This window comes from Sebastes fasciatus, chromosome 6 (assembly GCF_043250625.1).
Source record: "Sebastes fasciatus isolate fSebFas1 chromosome 6, fSebFas1.pri, whole genome shotgun sequence".
Classification (NCBI taxonomy): domain Eukaryota; kingdom Metazoa; phylum Chordata; class Actinopteri; order Perciformes; family Sebastidae; genus Sebastes; species Sebastes fasciatus.
Window position 1 is genome coordinate 5,437,464 of NC_133800.1, and position 23,749 is coordinate 5,461,212.

General features: G+C 43.1%; 1 protein-coding gene across 13 annotated transcripts in view; it reads right to left on the reverse strand.

The window, feature by feature from the left end:
- arvcfb (ARVCF delta catenin family member b) overlaps window positions 1–23,749 on the reverse strand; it is a 299,063-nt gene that overhangs the window by 109,734 nt on the left and 165,580 nt on the right. For 8 of the 13 annotated variants that reach the window (XM_074637269.1, XM_074637271.1, XM_074637272.1 and 5 more), the window contains one exon: window positions 4,593–4,751. In XM_074637269.1, the coding sequence (XP_074493370.1) occupies window positions 4,593–4,751 (159 nt within the window). Of the gene's footprint in view, window positions 1–3,178; window positions 3,200–4,592; window positions 4,752–23,749 lie in introns of all 13 variants that reach the window. The other 5 variants (XM_074637267.1, XM_074637273.1, XM_074637268.1 and 2 more) reach the window with 1 other exon arrangement.

Consider the following 23,749-nt stretch of genomic DNA (forward strand, 5'->3'; position numbering starts at 1 on the left):
AAAGAAAGTAATTTACTCTGAGTAGTGTGACGTGTCTGTACTTTTATTCTGTTCTATTCAACAGTGGCACCTCATTTTTTTTAACAACAGCTGTGCCTGATAAACTAACTCCTACCTACTTAAGGTTGGCTCCCCAGCGTGACTACGGCAGTGAAAGCGCTTTTATTTGTTTGTGTGGTCCGCCTCGACTCTCATTAGCTCATATCCAGAGGAAAGGGGCAGGGATGCTGCTTTTATTGGCCCGACTGAGCTCTTCCTCCGACATGACTGGTGTTCCATTCAGAGTGTCTGCCGGCAGGAAGACGGGGCTGGATGATGGCCAAGAGGAACCGACAGGAGGATGGACATGGGTCTAATTGAACGCGGACATGTGCTCATTCAGGCCAATTCACTTCAACTAGAACCAGCATTTAAGCCGTTTTTGAAAGGGCGTTCATATATGAAAAAACCTCCTACATTAACTGAATTTGTCAGCTGAAACTCCGCCTGACAACATGACTTCAGCCTCTTTTCGCTGACATTTTCTCAAATCCAGCGGCTCCGTCTTGGTGCCAAATTTTCTAACTAGTAATATTGCTGATACTAAATCAGCTAGAAACATGTTTACCACCGGAAAAAAAAAAACTTTTTTTGCCTGCAAATCAGGAAGATGGGAGAATCTTCCGTGTTTCATCTTCCAGCAGCGAGATGGGGGGATAACCATCAAGGGAAAAGGAGCGTGTTAGCATTAGACAGTGTGGCGAGACTTTGGTTCAAAAGAACAGATAAGCAGCATAAATAAAACTGTGAGTTGCTGCGAGATGACGAGAGAGATAGAAAAGGAGAGAGGGTGAAAAACAACACATGAAAGTGAGCCAGAGAGAGGAGATGCAGCGAGGACGAAAAGACAGAGGGAAAGCGAGGAAGACTCTAAGAGGAGGGGTTTCTTTGGGGTAAACTCTCGGCTGGGTCTGGATCCATTTGCCACCATGGAGACGTTGCCTTCCAGAAGTTCACCCTGAGCATTAATCTACTTTTCTCCTCAAAGTGACTTCCAGGGAGTCCCTCCTCCCTGCAGGGTGGCGGCCCCTTAAAGGAGCGTCCTTCCTCGGCAGCAAAGCCCTTGATTAGTGTGATGTTTTACTGCTTGCGTGTGTTATCCCTGAGAAGGTCTGCGTATGAATACATAAAATCATGTGAGTGTGAGTGAGCGTGTGTGGCCGATCCCCTCGCAGTAAACAGGCTGGAGGGCAATGGGCCCTCCCTGATGAGGGATTAGAGCAGGCTTTTTAATTACAGTTTCACAGTCCCTAGAGTAGGAGCTCAACACAGCGCTCTCCACTCCACTGGAAGCCTACAGCAGCAGCAACAGCAGCAGTCGACTGGGCCTACGTTTACATCCGAATCCCAAGCAAAATGTTGCAATAGAAGCTCATCTTTGAGGGTAAGTCTCAAAACGTTAAGAAGAGCTTCTTGAATCTTTTTCAAATGGAAATCTGGCATGGATTCTGGTGGGAATTCTTCTCCGTGCACAGGGAGTATTAGTATTAGAAGTGAAATGCAAGACTGTCTCCCAAAACACAATGAACAGGCACACACTTGAAGTTCTTCAAAACCTCCAACCTGACACCAAGAGGAGGACATTCTGGTTCGAGCAAATTGCAGATTACTGATGCCACTTGAAATGATTTTTTTTTTCAGTGCTGGGGTCTTCAAAGTGGTAGCAAATTACTTTGGGGAGCAAATGTACAAAAAGAATGGTAATTCATACCATTCAAAAATAAAAAGCAAGCTATCACAAGGCTACAGCTGGCAAAAAAACAAACCTACATAAGTAAAAAGTCATCGAAGATATAATTCCTGACACAAGGATTTATAGTGTGTCCTCAGGGCGTAATTGAAAGATTTAAGACATATCGTTCCTACATATGGGGAATCTACGTATAGACCCCTTTTCTTTTGGTAAACATGATGACGTACGTTGTGAGCGGAGCATTAAGTGGAAGCAGAATAATTCTCTGAACACGTTAGTTAACACTGGCTAGCAAGTACTGTTGGCTTGTTTTTTAAGCAATGGCTGAAAAACAATGCTAGTTTCTCTCAATATGTTCAGTCACTCACTCTCCAGGATCACGAGTGTTAGTTGAGAAAGTTAACATTAACCAATGCGGCTAGTTAGATTACCCGGAGAATGACGAGCTATCTAGTTAACGGCTGCTCTCCTCCCGGCAAAGCAGTCTCCTTGTGTCGAGGAGTGAGGCAGAGGGGCGGTGACCCGGCGCCGTCTGCTGTTAGGCTCATTTTCTGTAGCATGGCGGAATTAGCAAAGTAGCCTGCTAACTAGCCAGTCGCTAAATGAGTAAAATTCAACTACTTAATGCTTCATCCACACACTCTTGTCACAGCGTAGGAAAGCACAGTGCTATCGCCAGATGACTGACAACTTTGTTTGGCTGATTTTCTGTGTTGCCTGACAGCATGGCGGAATTAACAAGCTAAATTAGCTAAGTAGCCAGCCGTCTTACCAGCGGGCTGGTGGCTAATAGCAGCGCTGTAAAGATAAATTGAGGGCGTATAAATCTTTGGATGCTTCTAGTTAACTATCCTTCAGTAAAGTCAGTCAAAAAGAGAGTCGTACAATATCGGCGAAGCTTTTCAGAGATGGAGAGAAAGGGTTGCTAATAGTTTAGCCTTCTGCTAACAGCATCCAATGGCTCACAGCTGCGGTAGCAACATGTACTCTCCATCTCTGAAACATTTTGCCGATATTGTAGCTCGCTAGATCCTCGAATCACTGTTTGTCAAGATGATATTTTCAATGTGTAATTTTAGCCCACTGCTAATGTTTGCCTCCAGTCTTTCCTTTGTTTTGCCTCCAGCTAACACCGTGACATAATCATGACATCGAAAAAGGGTCTATAACGTGTTATTGGTACTCAGCATTGGTATTTTGTACCTCCTATAATGTCAATGAGGGATGTTGTAAGACAGAATTTGAAAGAGAGAAATAAAGAAAAAGAGAGAGACAGAAGACCATGCAAAAGAAATAAAAAGTATTGTAGAGTAATAGGCTGGAGCATTATTTGGCTAGTGGGATGAAGCAGACGTGTGTTGCATACTGCTGCTGTAGCCTGTATGGGCACACATAAAAATGGTGGCGTGGTGGGGAGAAGCCATACTGGTAGAAAAGTCCACTCACCTTCACGTTAGATGAGATATCCTTACAGAAAAACAACAGAACACAGTAGAGGACGAATCAAAAAAAGAGCTTTTAAGAAGCACAAAACTAGGAGAACACTAGGGGGAGTTGGCTCATAATAACACAATAATCGAATAAATGAAGCCGTGAGAGGGAGATGAAGCCACTTTGGGCTGTAGGATTATGGGATTTAGAGTTCTTCAGGGTGGAAGACTGGGAGAGGAGGTACAGTACCGTGCTGTTTGGAAGCGGTAAGCCATCACCATAATTTGAAGCAATATTGAAATGGATCAAAGGGACTATGGGGGGTTTTGCACATATGAGCTCAATGGGGTCTCTTAGCCACAACAATACAACTGCTCTGACGTGTCCTGCTCAGGTGCGATAATAAGTGGCAGGCTGGTAATCAGCTCTGAACAGCAGCTTATGATATAAAAACCATCACTTTTATCTGCAGGTCACAGCTAACTTTTAATAGGGCTGGGACAATACACCTATCTCCCGATTCGATACCATCGCAATACTTGGGTTCCGATTTGATATGTATTGCGATCTTTAAGTATTGCAATTCTACAAGTACTGCGATTTGATATTACGATTTATTTTCGACTTTTGTTCATTTTTTTAACACTACACAATGGAAAAAAGTTGAATCATATACTTCTAGGGACTTTTACTTTGTAAAATATCTAAATGAATACGGTAAAAATTTTTGATTTTCAGCATGTATGTAGTCAGAGATGTCCTGAAGTCAAATATATCAGTCATTGTCATTATTTATTAAAAGACATTTGCGCTCAAGTTGATAGTATTTTCTTTTTCATTTATAAGGAATGATGTCTAGCTCTGCTTTTCCTGGCAATGTGTGAAACCCAAAGTGTTTCCATATTTTGCTGGATGTGTAGTGTTTACCACTTTGGATTTATAATGTGAGAGTGCAGGTCGTATCCCCGCGGACCGTCCGCCGCTTTCTACTTTCTCGTTTTGGCCGGCTGCAGTTTGTTTTGGTTGACGGATACGGAACGGATATGACGTCACGTTACTCAGACTACAACAGTAAAAGCGGTAACTTTCTTACTTTCTTCTGCCTTCACATAGACTCAAATTAAGCAAATATATAAATTCTGGCATTAAAAAATCTATTTCAAATTCATACAAAAAAAAAATCGGGATACAAAGGTGAATACATTTTTTTCCACTCATTTTAAGCCTACATTTTGCTCAGTAGCACCCCAAAGTTTAAAATTTTGAACAGCATCTAACATCATTACAATATGAAAATACTTCAATTAACACCCTAAAAAACAACTAATGTACATATAACTATTTTTCTAGTATCACTCATTATACAGGATCAGTGGTACCCTCTGCTTACACACACTGTAACTCAGCTGAGTGCACCTTTGCGGCTTACCTTGGTTTCTGTGCGCCGTGTGGTGCCGTCATCAGAGGTGACCACCGAGACGTGGGAGGTGGGGGTGCCGGGGTCCTCCTCTATGGTGACCGTCTCCTCCACCACCTCCTGCGGCTCCTGCATCATTGCCAGGGATGTGGCGTTGCTGGGGCTCTGCTCCTGCACACACAGGTGGGGAAGAGAAGTTGGGCAATCAGTTAAAAGATGGATTTTTCATATTCAGTCGTTAGACAGCGTGGAGAAAAACAGCACAACATCCAGGTAATCCATTCCTTCCATTAGATATACGACAAGATGGAGCTTTAATTGGGCCACTGCGGCAACAAATTATATTAGAATCCAGCAGAGAAAAACAGAGCATAAATAAGAACATTGCAAATGAAGGGTATTAAATATAATGCCACTCGCAATTTGAAATGCGACACTCGAGTAACTAGAGGGATGTAAAGTGTGAAACACAGTGAATAATAATGTGTGTAGAAAATAACAGCACTAAAATATAGTGGGACGGGGAGATGAATGAAAAGTGTTAAATAAAATAAATAAAAACGGAGAACGTGATGTGTGCTGAATGAAAATCACTGCAAAGATAATTAAAGTGATTTAAAAATGGGCAATAATTAGAAAATACATCCTCACTACACAGTACTGATTCACATTGTCAAATATATTCAATCTATCCAAGTAGATAACGTGCTAATTATGTACAGGTCATGCAGATTTGCATGTACATTGAGATGCCCATCATCATTGAACATTGGATATTGTTCATTGAACATTGGATATTGTTCAATGCACCCGAATCGACTGTTATCAGTCGTTATAATCCTCATAGATGTGAGTCGGTAGGTGCTATTATACTGTATACATTATATATATATGTTACGCTTTGAACACAAAACCACCTAGTTTAGTTGAAGGAAAAAGATTGTGTTATGGCTTAAAATAACTAGGTTTCAATAGTAAAAGTGAAGCTTAAGCTTGTGAACACAAAGACAACTACACGTTGTTGTTTTCACACGGGATGCGAACCCCTGCTTCCTGGGTGAAGGCCTCCGCAACCTCCACCACATATGGAGTTTCACGCTGTCTATACTACAGCGCCTGACATAATTACTACGGTCGCTAGAGGTCGCTGTCGTCTTCTTTTATTCCTTCTTTCACTGATCACCCATGTGAATGGATGATAAAACCTACTAATGGGTGTAGCATGCCCCTTCTAAAGGGCATCTATGAGGGCTGTCGAGGTGAAGGAATCTCCCCTGCGGTGATAATGATTGGCTCAACAGCGCGATAAGCAGTATTATTGCAATTTATTTAGATTTTTTGCAAATTACTTAATTTATCCTGATTTTAGTGCTCTATAAATAAGCTTTATTGTTAGGCTTTAAATGACAAATAATTAAATACACAGAAGGGCAATGAGGCGCAGCGTTTTTTCATCTGACACGCTTTGGTTGCGTCTGGTTAATATTATTATACGGAATTAAGTATAGAAGCAAAGAGACAACAGCCGCTGATGCCATTTTGGACTGAAAATAAAAATAGCATATAGACGTATATATGGCAAAAGCAGTATGTACAAACAGGACGTAAACATATGTACAGAGAGAAATATATATATATACATTTATATAATAACTAAACCCCCACCCGCGCCAGTCTAACCTATTGAACGTTCAGTGCCAACGTTATTAGAACACGTTATTACTACAATATCTGCACTTGCCAAATACAGTATTACTTAAAGTATAATTAAGGTTAGGCAACTAAAACTTAAAAAGTTTATGGAAAGATCGTGGTTATGGCATATAAACTACGGTACCACCACCCTGATCTGTCACCTCGCTACATAACAAGACTAGGTTCCACAGAACATAGCTTCAAACAGCACTCTAAATAATACATCTGTAAGCACACACACTCTTGACAATGCCTATATAGTATACAAGAAAAAAAAACAATAGAGATATAGTCTTTCTAGTTTGCTTTTTGTCCTGACAATCCATGATTTATTTAGCCCTGATATTATATCCAAACACTGCAATGCAGGGTAGCTACTCCTCACCTCTTGAGACTTCAAATTGAGTTAAGCTTCTTTCAAGGCAAGCAAAAGCCTGGAGCACTGCTTTTGATTCATATTTCATTGGGAGGCCATGGATTTAAAGGAAAAGTGTCCATGGGCTGAGGATGAAAGTGAGTGTAGAGTCCCTCACACCCCACCTGACCCTGTGTGTGAATGTGTGTGAGAAATATGTGCTTCCTGCTGCACTTCCTGCTGATGGAAAACGATACGATGCCGCTCGGACTCGGAGGTGCGACGCCCTGGCACGGCTCGCCGCTGTGCATGTGTGTGACAACATTACAGCTCTCGTGATGGAGAGGGGGAAGGAAGGCATTTGAGGCAATCATTGATAACCAAAACAGCACGTAGCCAAGAGAGGGAGAGGAAATCAAAAGTAATGGAGAGGGCGGAGAGGGAAGGAGTTGGAGTAGGACGCTGTAGTGGAAACTTACTTTTAAAGGGTGAAAAAGAGGAAGCGTGAGGGTTGGGGGGGGTGTACTTACAATCCAAACAGATGTAACTGACCTTAATGTGTATTTTCAGGATGCCTGACCTGCCACATTTATTGTGTGCACTTCCTGTTCTTTTAGCTACGTAAGGGAAATGCCATTTTATTCAGAAATGTGACAATTTATGTTCAAAATGCAGTTTTTTAACACAAAGTTTGTGACCCCCCATTAATCTTCATCCAAAGATAAAAGATCAAAGCTATGAAAACAGAAAATCTCCCCCAGCGTCGCCCCTAATATCTTTAAACCCTTTGCAAATTTCACCTCACGTAGAAAAACGGTAAAAACAACTGAACCAAGCAGACTATTTTTGTCCGACCAATTACACCGAGCTGGAGGGAGAGACAGAGTGAAGGCCGAGGAGATGTTGCTCTCCACTGTTTTTGCTGAAACACTACAAGCGATGCCTTATGGAGGGAGACTGCTTGTTTTCTTCATGTTGGAAGACACTAACAAGTGAACAGTTCTCCATTGATTGGCCAACTCCTCTCAGGCTTCAAAGCTTCACACAGTCCTCATTGATCTCCAGTCCTTCTTGCTGATCAGTCAAAAGTTTGCACTTTTTATGTTGAGGATCTTTTCGCCTAATCCCACAACTCTACAGCATCCATGTCCCTGCTGGGGAAAGAAAAACTGGGCCCTTGTTTCGGGTGTATGCATAACCTCTTTCAGCAACACCAAGAAAACTGAAAACTTTCTCTATGTACCTGCTCCACTCCATCCAGTAACTCGGAGTCAATTAACAGCCTGAACTGAGCCAAGTTAGGTCATTACACTCGGAGGAAGGTACCGAAGTCCCATTATTGGGGTTAATGATGGGGAAGGCTATCATCTGCATTGAAAGAGACACAATTATTTACACACAAGCTGAGGAAAAGACATTCTTTACAACTGACCCCAGGCTAAACAGCACTGCTGTGCTGGGAAGGGCCTACTAATGGTATTCAGAAAAGGTCAGCGCTGATTAGTTGCCTCCAATCAACATCCTTGTTCTGTTCAATTATAAAAGTGAATTACCTTCCTGATTTGGCGGCCGGAGCTGAAAACAATGGGTAATAAACCTTATTCGCAAAGTCATGGGAGTGTGTACAGTACTCATTTAAAAAAATGTACAATGTTTTTAATGACACGTGGAAAGTAAATTAAAGATAAATGAACAACCAAAATACGCCCCTTGTTCAGATACAGAAACTCTACTTTATTACTTTTTACTTTTGAAGATTGCTGGTCGCATTTTTAGGTTGAAATAAGGGCTGTCAGTCGGTTAAAATATACATCTGTTCAAAATCTGTTCAAAATGTACCTTAAAGGGAGATTTGTCAAGTATTTAATACTCTTGTCAACATGAGAGGAAAAATATGCTTGCGTTATGCAAATGTATGCATATATTTATTATTGGAAATCATTTAACAACAAAAAACTATAACAAATATTGTCCAGAAACCCTCACAGGTACTGCATTTAGCATAAAAAATATGCTCAAATCATAACATGGCAAAGTCAAGCCCAACTGAAAACAACAGCTGTCAGAGTGTCAGTGTGCTGACTTGACTATGACTAGCTACCAAGCTGCATTTGATTATCATAAAGTGGGCATGTCTGTAAAGGGGAGACTCGTGGGTACCCATAGAACCCATTTTCATTCATATATCTTGAGGTCAGAGGTCAAGGGACCCCTTTGAAAATGGCCATGACAGTTTTTCCTCGCCAAAATGTAGCGCAAGTTTGGAGCGGTATTTAACCTCCTTTGCGACAAGCTAGTATGACATAGTTGGTACCGATGGATTTCTTAGGTTTTTCTAGTTTCATATGATGCCAGTATCTTCACTCTAGCTTTAAAACTGAGCAAAAGTAAATTAGTGGCGTTAAAACGAATTTGCGTTATTATCGCGTTAACTTTGACAGCCCTAGTTGAAATACATAGAAACATTTCTTCTTAGTGTCGTGTCTCTTTGTGAACACTCGGTAAAGACACAACTCAATATTGTTAAAGAAAGACAATAGTCCATTAAGCATTCAATTAAGATGATTAAGCCATGTGCGTGTGCATATATATGGCATGATTTATCTCTTCATCCTCTGTAGAACAAGGCAGATACTGTGCATATTAACTAAGTGAGCACAATCACCGTGAATGTTCCACCTCTTCGGCTTCTCCCCTAATGAAATCTGGACAAATGAACCGCATTCCTATGATGTTTCATGCCTTTGAAGGGTTCATTGGGTGAACCCAGAGGAGACGCTGTCAAAACAGTGGCATGGTAATAGAAGCGGCACCATCTTGCACTGGTTTAAGAACCCGTAGTGGACAGAGAGTGAAGGAGGAAATCCTCAGAGGCTTGCTGGCAAACTGGCTTCTTGATCCGAGCTTAATGCCGTGTCCCTCGTTCGCTTCCCTCTCGTCTCTGCATGCGCTAAGTGAGAGACTGGAGTTGAACTCGACATTACAGGCCCTAAATAAATGATTAAAAGCCGTCTGGCTGTGGGCTAGCGCGCCTGTCTGCTGGTCCCGGGGGAATAACGGGCTGATTCTGAGTCGAGTAGATTCGGGAAAGCATACCCTTAAGTCGAGAGCGGGGAGGAGCACAGTGAGTTAATGGCTGACCTCGGAGAGATGAATGATGAAGTGGAAGAAGGGTACGAGAGAGAGAGAGTGAGATAAGGGAGGGGGGTTCCAGCACATTCAAAACTTATGGAAATGCTTTGTATTAGCCAGTGGGATAGTGGTAACCTCAAGGTTGGTCAAATGGAGGTTATGATCAGACGGTTGCAGGCTAAAATTCACAATCAGCTGGATCAGCAAAACAAGGGCGAAGCCTCTCAGCTAACCCGAGGATCCTTTGAACAAAGGATCTCAACGCAACTGTTCTCCTGGAACAACTATGGCTGTTTTGAACAGCGTGCCATGAAAAAATGTGAAAGTCAGCAAGAGTCAAACCTGGATAAAGAGGATAAAACCATATTAAGAGCACCTGGGAAAGAATACAAAACACAAGCTTTTGTAAACCCCGGCGAGCCTAACCGTTAAGGATCGGGTTTATCCAGAGAAAAGAAACACATCTTAAGGGTTCCTGAGCCCAAGTAAATAACGAAGCGACAAGAATACTCATCTCCTTGTGTAGCCTAAAAAGCCCCGGCCAAGAGCCGGACCCCACTGCTGATGAGGAGAAAAGAGCTTGCGAGAGCTTTGCCAGTTAAATCACTTCTGTTCAGCGAGTGGTAGAGGAGACACCGAGGTCTCAAACAGACAGGGATTTAGCTCTGAGGAAGGCCTGAAGATTTGTACAACCTGCACTTTTATTCAGTCTGGTGTGGTTGCTTTGTGTAAGGAAGAGGGCTCGGGTAGGTGGATGATAAAACGTCACCTTTCTGATCTGACAGAGAAGACTATTACGCTGGCTAACCCCTGAATGGATGAGGCTTGGAGTGGGCTTGTACTTGTACTATAATAAGAAAAAAGAACCTTCTATAGCTACTTTTGCTAAATCACATTAACCCTCTGAGACCCGCGACCCCGAACGACTTTACTGTCTTTCAGAGGTTGTAGTAGGTTCAGTTTCGGAGCTAGAGTGAAGGTACAGATATCATATGAAACTAGAAAAACATAAGGAATCCATTGGTATTTGGCAAGGAAACACTGCATGGCCTCTGACCTCAAGATATGTGAATGAAAATAGGTTCTGTGGGTACCCAGGAGTCTCCCCTTTACAGACATGCCCACTTTGTGATAATCACATGCAGTTTTTTGTGTTTGTGTTATTTTTCCCTATTCTAAAAATTATGTGTTTGAATATCTCTGCATACTGGGGTCCCTAAACAGTCTTGGAATTGCATACATTGGGTATCACTGGAAAGCTGAGACTCTTGTGGATCCAATGAGCCCAACTGTATTCATGTGTGATGATGTTAGTCCCCATAGTAGCCATTTCATTGTAGTGAGACCATTTTTTTAAACTTGACCTCACTGTATAAAATGACCTGTGGTGACCTCTAGTATAATCACAGCCACATGAAACTTTACAACCACAAACTAGAGACCTAGAGCATTCAGAGGAGGGATGGATTTCCTAGTTAGATTGACAATAAGGGGGCTTTGGAGCAGTTCACAGAACAGAATTCCAATCGCTGAAAAATGAAATTCTTGCAGAAATCTCAATATGTGTCTCAAAAGTTTTTCATACCTAATCACAGCATGGCTTTTTCTATGGTGTTCCTCAAGGTCTTGGTGTCTCAATGTGGAATTTTGTAGGGATTTTTGATAATTTTTGTTAAATTCTCAAGTAGTAAAAATGGTTAAATTTAGCACCAAATCTGTGTAACAAATGGTATCAACCCAAGAATCGCCACTTATGAGACATAAGTGAGCATGGGAATGGCCATCTTAATATACTTCCATCATAATGTTCTAAGCCCTTATACACTTTCACATTTTATTTTTATTTATTTATTTATTATTTGATTCATATTTATTTCTGATTTATGACTAGAACAACTTGACACACAGTGCTGAAACATCAAATTAATCTTCAGGTTCTCAGCTTTCAGATGATGTTCACCACTTCTGTGTGATATATACTGTTGACCTGCTATCTCCCCCTAAAGACCCCCCTGTGCCCCCCTAAAAAAGACAAAAACGGGTCTATTGTGGTCTCAGAGGGTTAAAGTGCATGAAAGCATTGTGTATATCAGGCCAAGAATGAGAAGCGACTCAAGAACTGGTGCCCTTCCATAACTCAACAACGTACAACACGATCAGTGCCTACGAAAAAACAATACCCTTGACAAGAGCCCTTGAGCAATCTCCCGTGGAGTATATTTCATTACAATAGATCATGCAGGGACACACGGCTCCTTAAGAGCGACTAATCTGAACCGTAATGGATTGCCGTGCCGCGAAAAGAAAAGGAGGAGGAGGAGGAGGAGGAATACAAAGGCAGGAGATGAAGTGATACAGCGGTGTCAATTAGCAGCGGGCATGCTATCTGCCATCAATCCACACCCATTCATCATCTGTGTTCAATAAGCTGCTCACTGTTGTCAGTGGATGGGGAGATAGAGTAAAACGTTGGAGAGGGAGAGAGCGTTCGCAGATAAGGGGCTTTCCTTCCCCCAGGACAGAATCACAACAAGAAAACTTCAGTTGGAGTTAAGAGAATGAGTCATCCCCGCTGTAGGTGTCCAAGGTGCACAGTACACATAGTACACACATTTGATTGATGTCGGAGTGATAGTATTAGTGCTAAAATAGCAAAGTGGAAGAAGTATTAGGGCCCATTACTACTGACTGAAATGTGTCGGTAGCAGTGAGTATAAAATGTCTTTATCAGATTCTTACACTTCATCTTGAACAGATGTTTGCTGATCTAAGCCAGGTAACTTTTACAATTTTAGACTATATTTTACTCAGGCAAAGTTCTTAATTTGACACTGACATGAGCAGGTTTGTGTATTTAGTTAAATGACAAAAAAGAGCAGGGCGTCCTGGGGGCCTAATGGTTAAGAAGCATATTTTCAAACTAAGGTAGAAAAACAACCTTGTTTTGGCATTGGTACTAAAACTCTGGTATATTACCGACAAATTCCCAGTCCCTCCGTAGGGGCTCGGTATCCTTTTTTTAGGACTAGTTCATATATGACACCCGAGTTTAAATGCCAAAAATACCAACAGTACCAAAATAGTTCTTTTCAATACCTTAGCTTGGAGAATATGAACATGCTTTCTGCAAAACCCGATTTTCATTTACAAAAAGGAGCCAAAATTCTCAAATGTTTAATGCTGTCTTAACTAGACCTGAAAGCTTTGAAGCTTCAACCGTTGCCATGGTAATCGACCATTAAGTCAGAATTTGACTGCTTTGTTGTTGTTTTTTAATTATTATATATATGTATATATATATATATTTAAGTATGTAATAATAATACATAAATCCCAAAATAGCCCATGAAATAAGTATAACGTACAGTAGTGTGGCAGCGGCACTGTCCCGGGCACTGAAACGGGGGAGATGAAGACAGACAGACAGACAGAACATGTCAGCCTGCCGCGCTGCACCATGAAGCTTCGAATACCTTTGAATATTTCTCACCGAAGCTTTGTAGCCCAAAAAATGGTATTGGGGACAGCCCTAGTTTTAACCTTAACAGATAACTTACGCTGCCAGCACCTGTCATTACGGTCACATGACTGCTGTAGCCACTGTTGCTGTGTGGCATTTCCCAGCCCCAACCCCACCCCAGCATCCACCTGTAAGTTGTGAGGGGTGCGTTCGTGTACTTTTTCTTTTTACTTTAAGTACATACTGCAGCTGCCCTTAAAAAGTGTGTACTGTTACATGCATTATGCATACAATTGGGACATACTTCTTTGCCATAACATTGCGCCTTGAACTTTGACCCCCTTGATCATATGTTTTTGGTAGGGATGCATCGATACCGGATCAGATATCGGGCTGATACTGACTCAGATATCTGGATTGGATATCGGTGAAAATGGGAGCTAGAAAGCCAATCATCTACAAGGAATGATTCTTATGAACAGCACCACGTTTCCAGTTGTCAGTTAATGCAGGTATATATGAGGACAACGTTCCCTCTCACCCACACAAACCTCAGTGAGCAGAATTTAGATACGAATGTCTCAGTCTGAACACCGTGGGAGGGAGCCTGCGGATACTTTCAGGTTGAGGCAACAGATCTTGTCAGATCGCCACCTGGTCATGCATACCGCCGTGATCAGAGTCACCTTCCTTCCCGATGCACACACACATACGCGACGTGCTCAGTCTTTAGCCTGACCCCTGTGCAGTGACTAACAGGATTTCACTCCGGAGACATGCCAGCAATCATTACATGGCTCTTACACAATTAATCCTCCGGCAAAGATCGCCTGGCTAACCTTGGGTCGTCCAATTTCCCATCAGCCCCTTCTGTTTCTACCACCTGCCCTCTCGGCAGCTCTCCACGGCGGGAGAATCACATGATGGGAGTTCAAAAGAGAACGAGGGAGATTGAGGGAGCGTTCGAGAGAGCAGTGCACCAGGGTGACCCGTAAAAAAACAACAACTGTGAACTGCAGCCGTGTGATCCAAACATCCAGCCAAAGCGATGTTTGTTTGTGGGATGAGGCAGAGGGGAAGTCAAGCAGAGGAAGGGGAACTAAAGAGGCTGACAATGCGTGGCACAGGCCCAAAACAGCATGCTCTCCCAGGGTGAAAAACGGAGAATGGGGGGCATTCAGTCACTTCTAATGCCAGCCAGGCCTCGTCTCAGTTACAGCCAGGGCAGAGGTCTCAACTCTCTGGAAGTCTGGCGTTGGGGTGAACTTTATCTATTTTTTGTGTGTGCTTGTGTTTTATAAATCCTTCCAGTCAACTCTTTCAAGGGGTTAAGCACACACACAAACAAGCACACAAATAACGGTAGGGGGAGAGGGCCAAAGTCCTGATGATGCAGCTGGGAATGATGGGACCTTAATCTCCCCTCCTCTGGCGACTGATCCTGGGCCAAATCTGGGCTTCTCTCCCTCCCTCATCTCTTTCACGCTTGGCCTCCTGGTTTCAGACGCCTCCATCATTTCCCATCCCACTCCTGCTTTTTTCAACCTCTTCCCTGAAACCTTCCGCCTACTTCCCCCCCACCCCCCCTCCGCGCCACCCTTCCGTCGACGCTCCCTTTTGTTCCTTCGCGCCAGTGCCTCGACAAAGCTCGGGTTAGCCAGACCGCTTGACAGGCCCAGACCCTAAAAGACAGAGGCCTCACAAACCACCGCCCGGCCAACAGGAAAAAAAAAACCTGCAGCTAAAGCTTGATTGCTTCCCGACGGGGCGTCGCGACCGCATTTCCCCACTGCGAGCCAACTATCTAGCGACAGAAGGAAACCCCAGCTCGACCCTCGGCAACATTCGACACCATCATAATCTCTGGAATGGCTGATATTCCCATTCAAATTGGCCGGGAGATGTTTTGAAACCTTTGGGTAATTTCTTACACATGCCATCAATTATACACTGTACATACAAACACGCTTGCGCACATGGAGTCGCATACCACCATGTGTTTTCCTCACAGTTCAAGGCCTGGAGTCAGATGAGGAGTAGAGTCACTCTCGACTTGGAATTTGTGGTAGCACTCAGCTATTCGAGCAGCAGGGAGATAAATAAGTTGTGCAGATTTTCAGTTAAGTAGCCAAAGAGACAGAAAGGGGGGAGGAGGAGTATGAATAAAAAAAAAGGAGGAGAAACCACATGGAGCCTGTAGAGTACAACTAAAACAATGAGCCTTGGGGAGAGGGGTCAGCGTTCGTGGCCAGGGTTTTGTTTGTTTGGACGGTGGGTGCGGCCGTGAGAGAGATAGAGAAAAAGAAGAATCCAGCACCGTAGAGGCAGTTTAGCGGGGGCTGGCAAACGGTGGACTGGTGGTGGGTTTGCCCTGATGGCGGAGCTGGGTTCCTGGAGGGAGGGTTGTTTGCTGCGCCCCTCCCGTCAGCCTCTGGATCACTGTCAGCACGACTCTGTCAGAGGACTGCGGAGGAGGCTGTGAGACAGGCTCTGCCAGAAGCTCAGTTCATGTGAGGTCTACTGGAGATTTAGGGAGATGGAAAGGGGACATATGTTCCACTTCCTGTCAGGCTACCAGTGCAACACTTATTGTTCCCCTGAAACCCTTTCCCAAAAACTGTCTGTATGTGCAGCCGCAGGGTGTCCCATTTAACAGAAATGTACCTCCCCCTCCCTCCATCTCTTTCTGTCTCTCTCGTGGTAGCAAACAGTAAAGCCCGGGGCAGTTATAATAGAGGACTGCTAACAGGCTTAGCAGGGTGCTCGCGCTGTTTTAGGAATGCTACTAAATGTCCTCCTCTGGGACTGTAGTGGTGGTGGGGGGGGGTGTGTGTAGGGGATTCTCTACAGCAAGGGGCCAGGATGTCATCAAAACAGTGCCATATTTCTTTGGACAAGCCAAGAGTTCTCAAACTGTTTTATGTCAGGAGCTCCAAAACAGACCGTATGAACTTGTTCGGCAAAATGTGTGCTTCTACTGATTTACTTCCGAACCGATTTACTTCCAAACTAATAAATGTCTGCGGTGCTCCTAGGGATGTAATAGAGGTGAGGTTTAAAACTTGTGGCTGCATTCGGACATTTTGGAGCAAATTAAACGACTCCTCATCTTGACAGGAAACCCCCCATAACCTTCTAAAGGAGCCCTGGAACCCCGAGGCACCTCCGCCATCACCAGAACTCCGCTCTGATAAAAAAAAAAAAGCCTTGTTGCACACATAGATAACACCTCTCAGAGCCGACGCAGTCCATCACAATAACTGCGACTGCTTTTCAAATATGCACTCAGTCAAACGTGATTAACCCCCCTACGGGGATGTTTTTACGGCCTCGTGCCAACCGCCTGGTAAAGGATTGGGCTCATTTTGCGGGCAATGGCGTGGCGTCAGAGCCAGAGGCGGAGGACAAGCCACGAGAACTGGCCCGATAGAGAAATCCCAGACAATTTACTGCTAACCTTCAGCGGGTCATGAGATAAGGTGAGGCTGGATGTGTATGTCCCATAAAGGAGCCATTGTGCAGCTGGATAAATCTATCAGGAGGCTTGAGCTACCGGCCCAGTTACTTTATTTATTATTCTCTCTCTGTCAGATGAAAAGAAATGTGGTGTTACATCTACACGGTCCTGCTCTGCTCAAAGGGCCTTGTGTGGTATATGTGTGCGTGGGTGAGTAGTTAATAGGTGTGGATATAAGAACATACATCAGGTCAGTGCAGTGCCCCTCCAACTCAGGAGTGCTTCCATCTGGACAAAACAAAAAGAACAATAAAGATTTTTCAAACTGATGTATTTAGAGCATTAACCTGTTTTTACCGCTCCATTGTTTTATTTATTCATGTCAAACGTTTTTTTGTTTGTCTTTTTGGAATTGTTTTCTCTTTAAAGCATCTATGTTTTAAAGACTGCTACAAAGCAGCAATATGGAGTTTTGCATCCGAATCGTCCGATAGACAGCGTTCACTAAAAAATTCAAAGTTCAAAGTAAACACAATAACACAAAAATGTTTTAACGGCACTAACTTCTTTAACGCATTAATGTAACTTACGATTTTTAGATTGTAGCGGGCTTCATGTGAAACTAGAAAAACCTAAGGAATCCATTGGTACCAGCCATGTCATACTGGCATGTCACAAAGGACGTTAAATAACGCTCCAAACTTAAGCTGAATTTTGGTGAGAAAAAACTGGCATGGCCATTTTCAAAGGGGTCCCTTGACCTCTGACCTCAAGATATGTGAATGAAAATGGGTTCTATGGGTACCCACAAGTCTCCCCTTTACAGACATGCCCACTTTATGATAATCACATGCAGTTTGGGGCAAGCTATAGTCAAGTCAGCACACTGACAGCTGTTGTTGCCTGTTGGGCTGCAGTTTGCCATGTTATGATTTGAGCATATTTTGTATGCTAAATGCAGTACCTGTGAGGGTTTCTGGACAATAGTTGTTTATTTGTTAATTGATTTCCAGTTAATAAAATACATTTGCATAATTTAATCAATTGACAGCCCGAATAACCACATGAAGATACGCTGTAGTATTGATTCGTACATAGTATTTAACCACCTGTCATATCTTTCATGTCAGAAGAAGACCATGTTAACAGGCCCAATAGATTTTTTGTCGATCAATTGTCAGTCTATCCTTCTGATGCTATAAAAGCCATTATTATAATGTTAAATGTTAAAGCTAGGGTCAATAATGATGATAAACTAGCAAGAGTATGCCAGATTTTTAAAATTATCCAACTGAAAACCCAGCCCAGGGTTGCCATCTCTTTTTCCAAAAGTCCCTAAATCTAGTGAAAAGGTAGCCAAGTCAGCAACACTGACAGTCGGTCACTTCAGGCTTCCCTCAAAAGCCATTCCCCCAAAATGATCATCGTGAACGTAAACAACGAACATGGTTATTGTTAGTACTCACAGCTGTCAAGCTAGCAGTTTGTGGAAGAGTCCGGTGATGCACAATGAGTGCACGGGCAGAAAGGCAGGTAGGTAGACAGGCAGGTAGGTAGACAGACAGGTAGGCCGTTATTACAGCCCTGTGACAGCCACAGATACCAGATGTTTTCTGTTTTTGTCAGATTGGCATTACAGTCGGGATGTTATGAGAATTTCAACAAATATAACAATATATGTTTTTGAAGAACACTACCAAGCCCAGCTTTAACTTGATGATAAAGAATGAACTTCCATCCATCCGACAAACAGTGGTTTACAGTTAGATAATGACAGAGGACTGGAGCAGGCCTCTACACAAACACAGAGCCCGAGCAGTGTGGAGCCAGAGCTCACTGTTAAACACTACCAGAGATCTGAAATCTGTGGGTCAACCAGAGTACACAGACACCATGCCCTCCGCATCGCTCCAAAACAAAGACAGAGCTCCCCCCCGCTCCACTGTTCTTCTCGCAGTGTTGGAAGAAAAAACACTTCTAAGTCTGAGTGTGAACAAAGAGCATTTTTCATGGCATCGCTCATAACAGCAATAAAGTCAAGTGAGAGAGGGGGGGAGAAAGGCAAGGCCGCCATATCTGCTGCACCTCTAATGTATTCCACTGCCTCTGGAAGAGGTAAACAGGGCTAAATTGGATTTTGAACAGGATTTGTATTGGGTTGCTACAGATGACATTGTGTTGCAGTTAAGATTTTTAATCAGAGATTAATAGCGCCACAAAAAAACAACAGCTCATTTACAAGCTAATGGAAACAGGTCTACCTGATTTCCTCTGAATATTGAGCAGGGGATAGAAATGCAGAGAGACAATAGACGAGGCCTTCGCTCTGCTGCTGTGTGACTGTGTGTGTGTGTGTGTGTGTGTATGCAGGAGGCTGAGTGAGCAAAAGAGTCTTTTAAGCTCACTTTCAAAGCTGCAAGCTGATCATGAATATTTAAGAGTACGCAGATATCTGAAATATAGTTTTGGTACCGTGCCTTTTTTTTTTTTTTTTTGCATGCTAAATTAGCAGAGAGTACATTTTGAGCAAGAGCCACGGTATAAAAATAAATATCGTCTTTGAAGCTGTGGCTCATTCGCTCATGAAGTGTGGTTTTTCATCGCAAACATTTGTTGGATGAATTAAAAATTATCAGAAAAAAGTGCATTTGGAATGATCGGGAGAGCGCTCTATATATTATGAATGCAGAGTAAAGCCTTGATCCAAACTGGAGAGGTGAATGCTGCTGCAACTGCTGCATACGAAGGATGTGCGAGTGGGTGGGTGGGGGGTTTTGTTTGGGTGGGGTAACTTTGAAACTCGCTGTCTAATAGAGCGCCGAGCTCCCCAAGGTGTTGGATATGAAAGGGTCGTCTCTTACTTCCACTCAAGCGTTGGCGCTCCACAAATTTTATTTCTGTGTCATGCACTATTCATGCTCTGGGTCCGCGTTGTGTTGCTCTGCAGGTGGTTGGGGAGGAAGAGGAGGATGCAGATGAAATATGGATTATCTCCTCTCAGTGTCTGGCTAAGCCCCACTTTGCTGGCACCGCTGCTTTTCAATGTATCTCCCCTCCCACTCAGCCAGCCAGCTGCAGGCCTAGCATCTGGCTGCTAACCCCCCACCCAGCCTTTAATCAACCAAACACACACACACTCACAAACATCTCTATCCATCTCCCCCCAATGATGAAAAACCTCCCCCCTCCTGCATCAGCTGCTGCCGTTCAGTGCTTTCTGTGCTACAGGAAATGCTGACTTCTTAAGATTTAGGGATCCAGTAAACAGGATCTTGACCCAAAATAGCCGTTGGCTGGAGGAGGAGTGTTGACAGCCCACAGAGTCTGAACTGTCCTATTAAGAGATGGGTCAGGGTAGTTTGGATGACAGATATCATCCAAAGCCTGGTGAAGACATGACTCCCAACAGGAAGGAAGTCTCGGCCCAACCCTTCAGAGCCCTCTGGGACATCAGCCAGAGCTGCCCTCAACCTAAACCCACACAGCTCTACACAGTCTGGCACTCTGCTTCTAGATACTACCAAGACCTACTCACTCACTCACACTATGCATATATAAGGGCTGGGACGATACACCTATCTCCCGATTCGATACTCTCACGATACTTGGGTGCCGATTTGATATGTATTGCAATTTTTAATACTGCGATTACTGCGAGTTGAATCATACACTTCTAGGGACTTTTACTTTGGAAAATCTCTAAATGAATACAGTAAAAATGTTTGATTTTGTGTCTGTATGTAGTCAGAGATGTCCTGCAGTCAAATATATTATTGTCAGGCATTGTTTATAAAAAAAATTCCAGCAACCCCAAAATTTTAAGAATAAACATATTTACCTCACAAATTAGTGGTATTTTCTTTTAATTTATAAATTAATACAATGTGTGTCATTGTTTTGTGTTGGTAATTGATTTCCAATAATATATATATACATACATTTGCATAATGCAAACGTATTTGCCCACTCCCATGTCAATAAGAGTATTAAATACTTGACAAATCTTCCCTTTAAGGTACATTTGCGACTAATCACGATTAACTATGGACAATCATGCGATTAATCGCGATTAAATGTTTCAATCAATTGACAGCCCTAAAATCTAATTATTATAACTAAATTATTTCCAACCATAAATACACCAGAATGAGTAACGTACTGTATCCTGGTTTTAGGTTTCATCAAGTTTGCTAAAAAGCCTTGGGTCATCGACCCTGGAAAGTTCCCCCTATTTTGGTCAATTAAGACAGGGAGATGAGGCTAACCTGATTAGGAGTGGCTGCACGGCATTAGAATTGTGGGTAATCAGATGGCTGGCGCGCACCGGACATCCTCTGTCTGACAGAGACAAAAACACACAAGCTCCTCAGTGTTCCTGATAATCACGGCCGTAGACGGGGAGGACTCAGCGTCTCTATCGGCTGCAGTAGCTTCTTCTTCTGGTTATGGACTTGGCCTGAAGCACCGCTCACTGAAGTGTGCGATGATGACTGTTGTTATTTTGCATAATTACTTTTAGATTACCCATGTTCCCCTGGGTTCAAGTAGTTGTGGATCCATAACAAAGTGGATTCTGGAGATCCCCACAGGTCCTCGAGGAGGTTCCAGGAGGGGTCCCCAGCAAAATGAGTCATAGTTTAATGTTTTCATTACTCACTCCAGATTAGCCTCAGTATACAGTAAATGTGACGGTTATAATCACGTGTTTCCCCTTTTTACAACTCCCCCAACGGGCAGTGTAGACACTTCAGCAATTTGGTCCGACACAGAATGTATCGACCTAACATTTGGAGCGGATGAATATCATCTGCTAAAAGGCACTCTGTACGCCAACTTTAAACACTGTTGTGATTATGAAACTGTTATTACACCAAGTCAATAGGCTGTGACAACTCATACTAAGAGGAAAGATTAAAGGTTAGTGCTCACCTTTAATCTGTTGTTAAAAAGCACGGACCAAGCCAGAAATCTTAGTGTAGTCATGGACTCTGACCTGAGTTTTAACAGCCATATTAAGACAATCCACAAAGACAGCCTACTATCACCTGAAGAGTACAGCAAGAATTAAAGGACTGATGTCTCAGCAGGATTTGGACAAACTAGTCCGTGCATTTATCTTCAGCCGACTTGACTACTGTAACGGCTCCTTTAGAGGTCTTCCTAAAAAAATGGATCAGACAGCTGCAGCTGATTCAGAACGCTGCTGCTAGAGTCCTCACTAAGACCAAGAAAGTGGATCACAACAGTCCAGTTCTGAGGTCTCTACACTGGCTGCCTGTCTCTCAGAGAATTGATTTCAAAATACTGCTGCTGGTTTACAAAGCACTAAATGGTTTAGGTTCCAGAATACATTTCTGATCTTCTGCTGTGTTATGAACCATCCAGACCTCTCAGGTCATCTGGATCAGTTCTGCTTAGTGTCCCCAGAGTCAGAACTAAACATGCAGAAGCAGCGTTCAGTTTTTATGCAACAAATATCTGGAACAGGCTCCCAGAAAACTGCAAGACCGCTCCAACTCTTTTAAATCAAAAAGTTTTAAAACGTTCTTGTTTGCTGCTGCCTTTTATTAAACCAAATCATGATCTTATACTGCACTATAACTTTTACTCTTGTGTGTTATACTCTATTTTAGCTTCTATTCTTGCTTTTATTTCTAGCTTGTTTTATTCTCTGATCTTTAACGTTTTTATGACTGTTCTCATTATGTCTTAATGTTCTTTTGCACTTTGTCGCAATGTCCTTGAATGTTTGTGTAAAGCACTTTGAACTGCCCTGTTGCTGAAATGTGCTATACAAATAAAGCTGCCTTGCCTTGCCTTGCCTTGCCTTGCCTAATGTCCGCAGAGTTGGACAATGCCCTTACTTGTTTATCTTACTGTAATGGTGAGTAATTATTGCAAGCATTGCATTATAAGCAATGTGGGAGCTGGGCAAACTGTATGCAGACGGGAAGGAAACAGCGATGCTCGTCACTTTCCTGCTGTCTGCCCACTGTGGAATCCAACCCCACCCTGGCAGGCTGAATTCACAAAGACGAAGAGGGCTAACTGGTACAGTTATACAACGCTGGTATTCTCATTACTACCGTTATGAGTTTTTTTTTTAATGCCTGGAAAAACAGAAAGATATTAATCCATAGTCCCAGCTATCAGTGGAAATTAGTAGAGTATAGCAGTTTGCTACTGTTCCAGTTGCAATTTAGCCAACTGTTCATTACCTTATAAAAGAATTTAGCGTCTAAACAAAAGAAAATGTCCATAGATTAGAAATCCAGTCAAAGTTTAGCCTATTTCAGTCCAGATTCATAGACTGTTCAGAGCATGGTATGGGCTGCTGTGTGTTGACCCGCTGGTACAGCCCTGACAAACATGTCAACTCTCCTGTAAGAAAGCAAACTTTAATGAGCATCCTGCTCAAACTTTCAGTGGATAGCCGGGGCAGAGGTTTAGTGAGGCCGCAGCATCCGCAAGTTTACCTCTGCTGTTACCTTTGCACCAGCTGGCAATAATGTCTGGAGTGAGCAGAGGCCCATGTTCTGGCCCACACACAGAGAGTGGGGTCCACTCGAGGGGGAGCGGGCCTCTGTCTGAAGGCTTAAAATAGAGTGAAGGGTGTGAGATGACTGCAGCCAGACTGACTGTGTGGAGAGCTTTTGTCAGGAGGAGGGTTTGGGAGGAGGAGGAGGAGAAGGGGGGGGGGGGGGGGGGGGGGGGGGCTGCATTCAACAACTCTTACTGCTGTGCAATGAGTTCTGCAGCGTGCAAGTGGAGCCTAAAAATAACTCACTACAATGACACATGCAGGCCTGCTAGCGTAGAGACTGGCTGGAGAATATTTCCAAACAGCATTTAGGCTACAAAATCAGACACTAAAATGTTCCGACCTCACACCAAATGACTTGTCGCAGGCGTATTTCCGATGTCGGAATGAAAGCATAAAAGCTTTGCTAGAGTCGCTCCGTTTCGTTTAGTGTAAGGTGGTCATAAAACTCAGTCCAAGCTGTCTTAAAGCAGCAGTAAGTAGAAATGGAGCAAATATGATTAAAAAAAGTTATTTTTATAAAACGTCA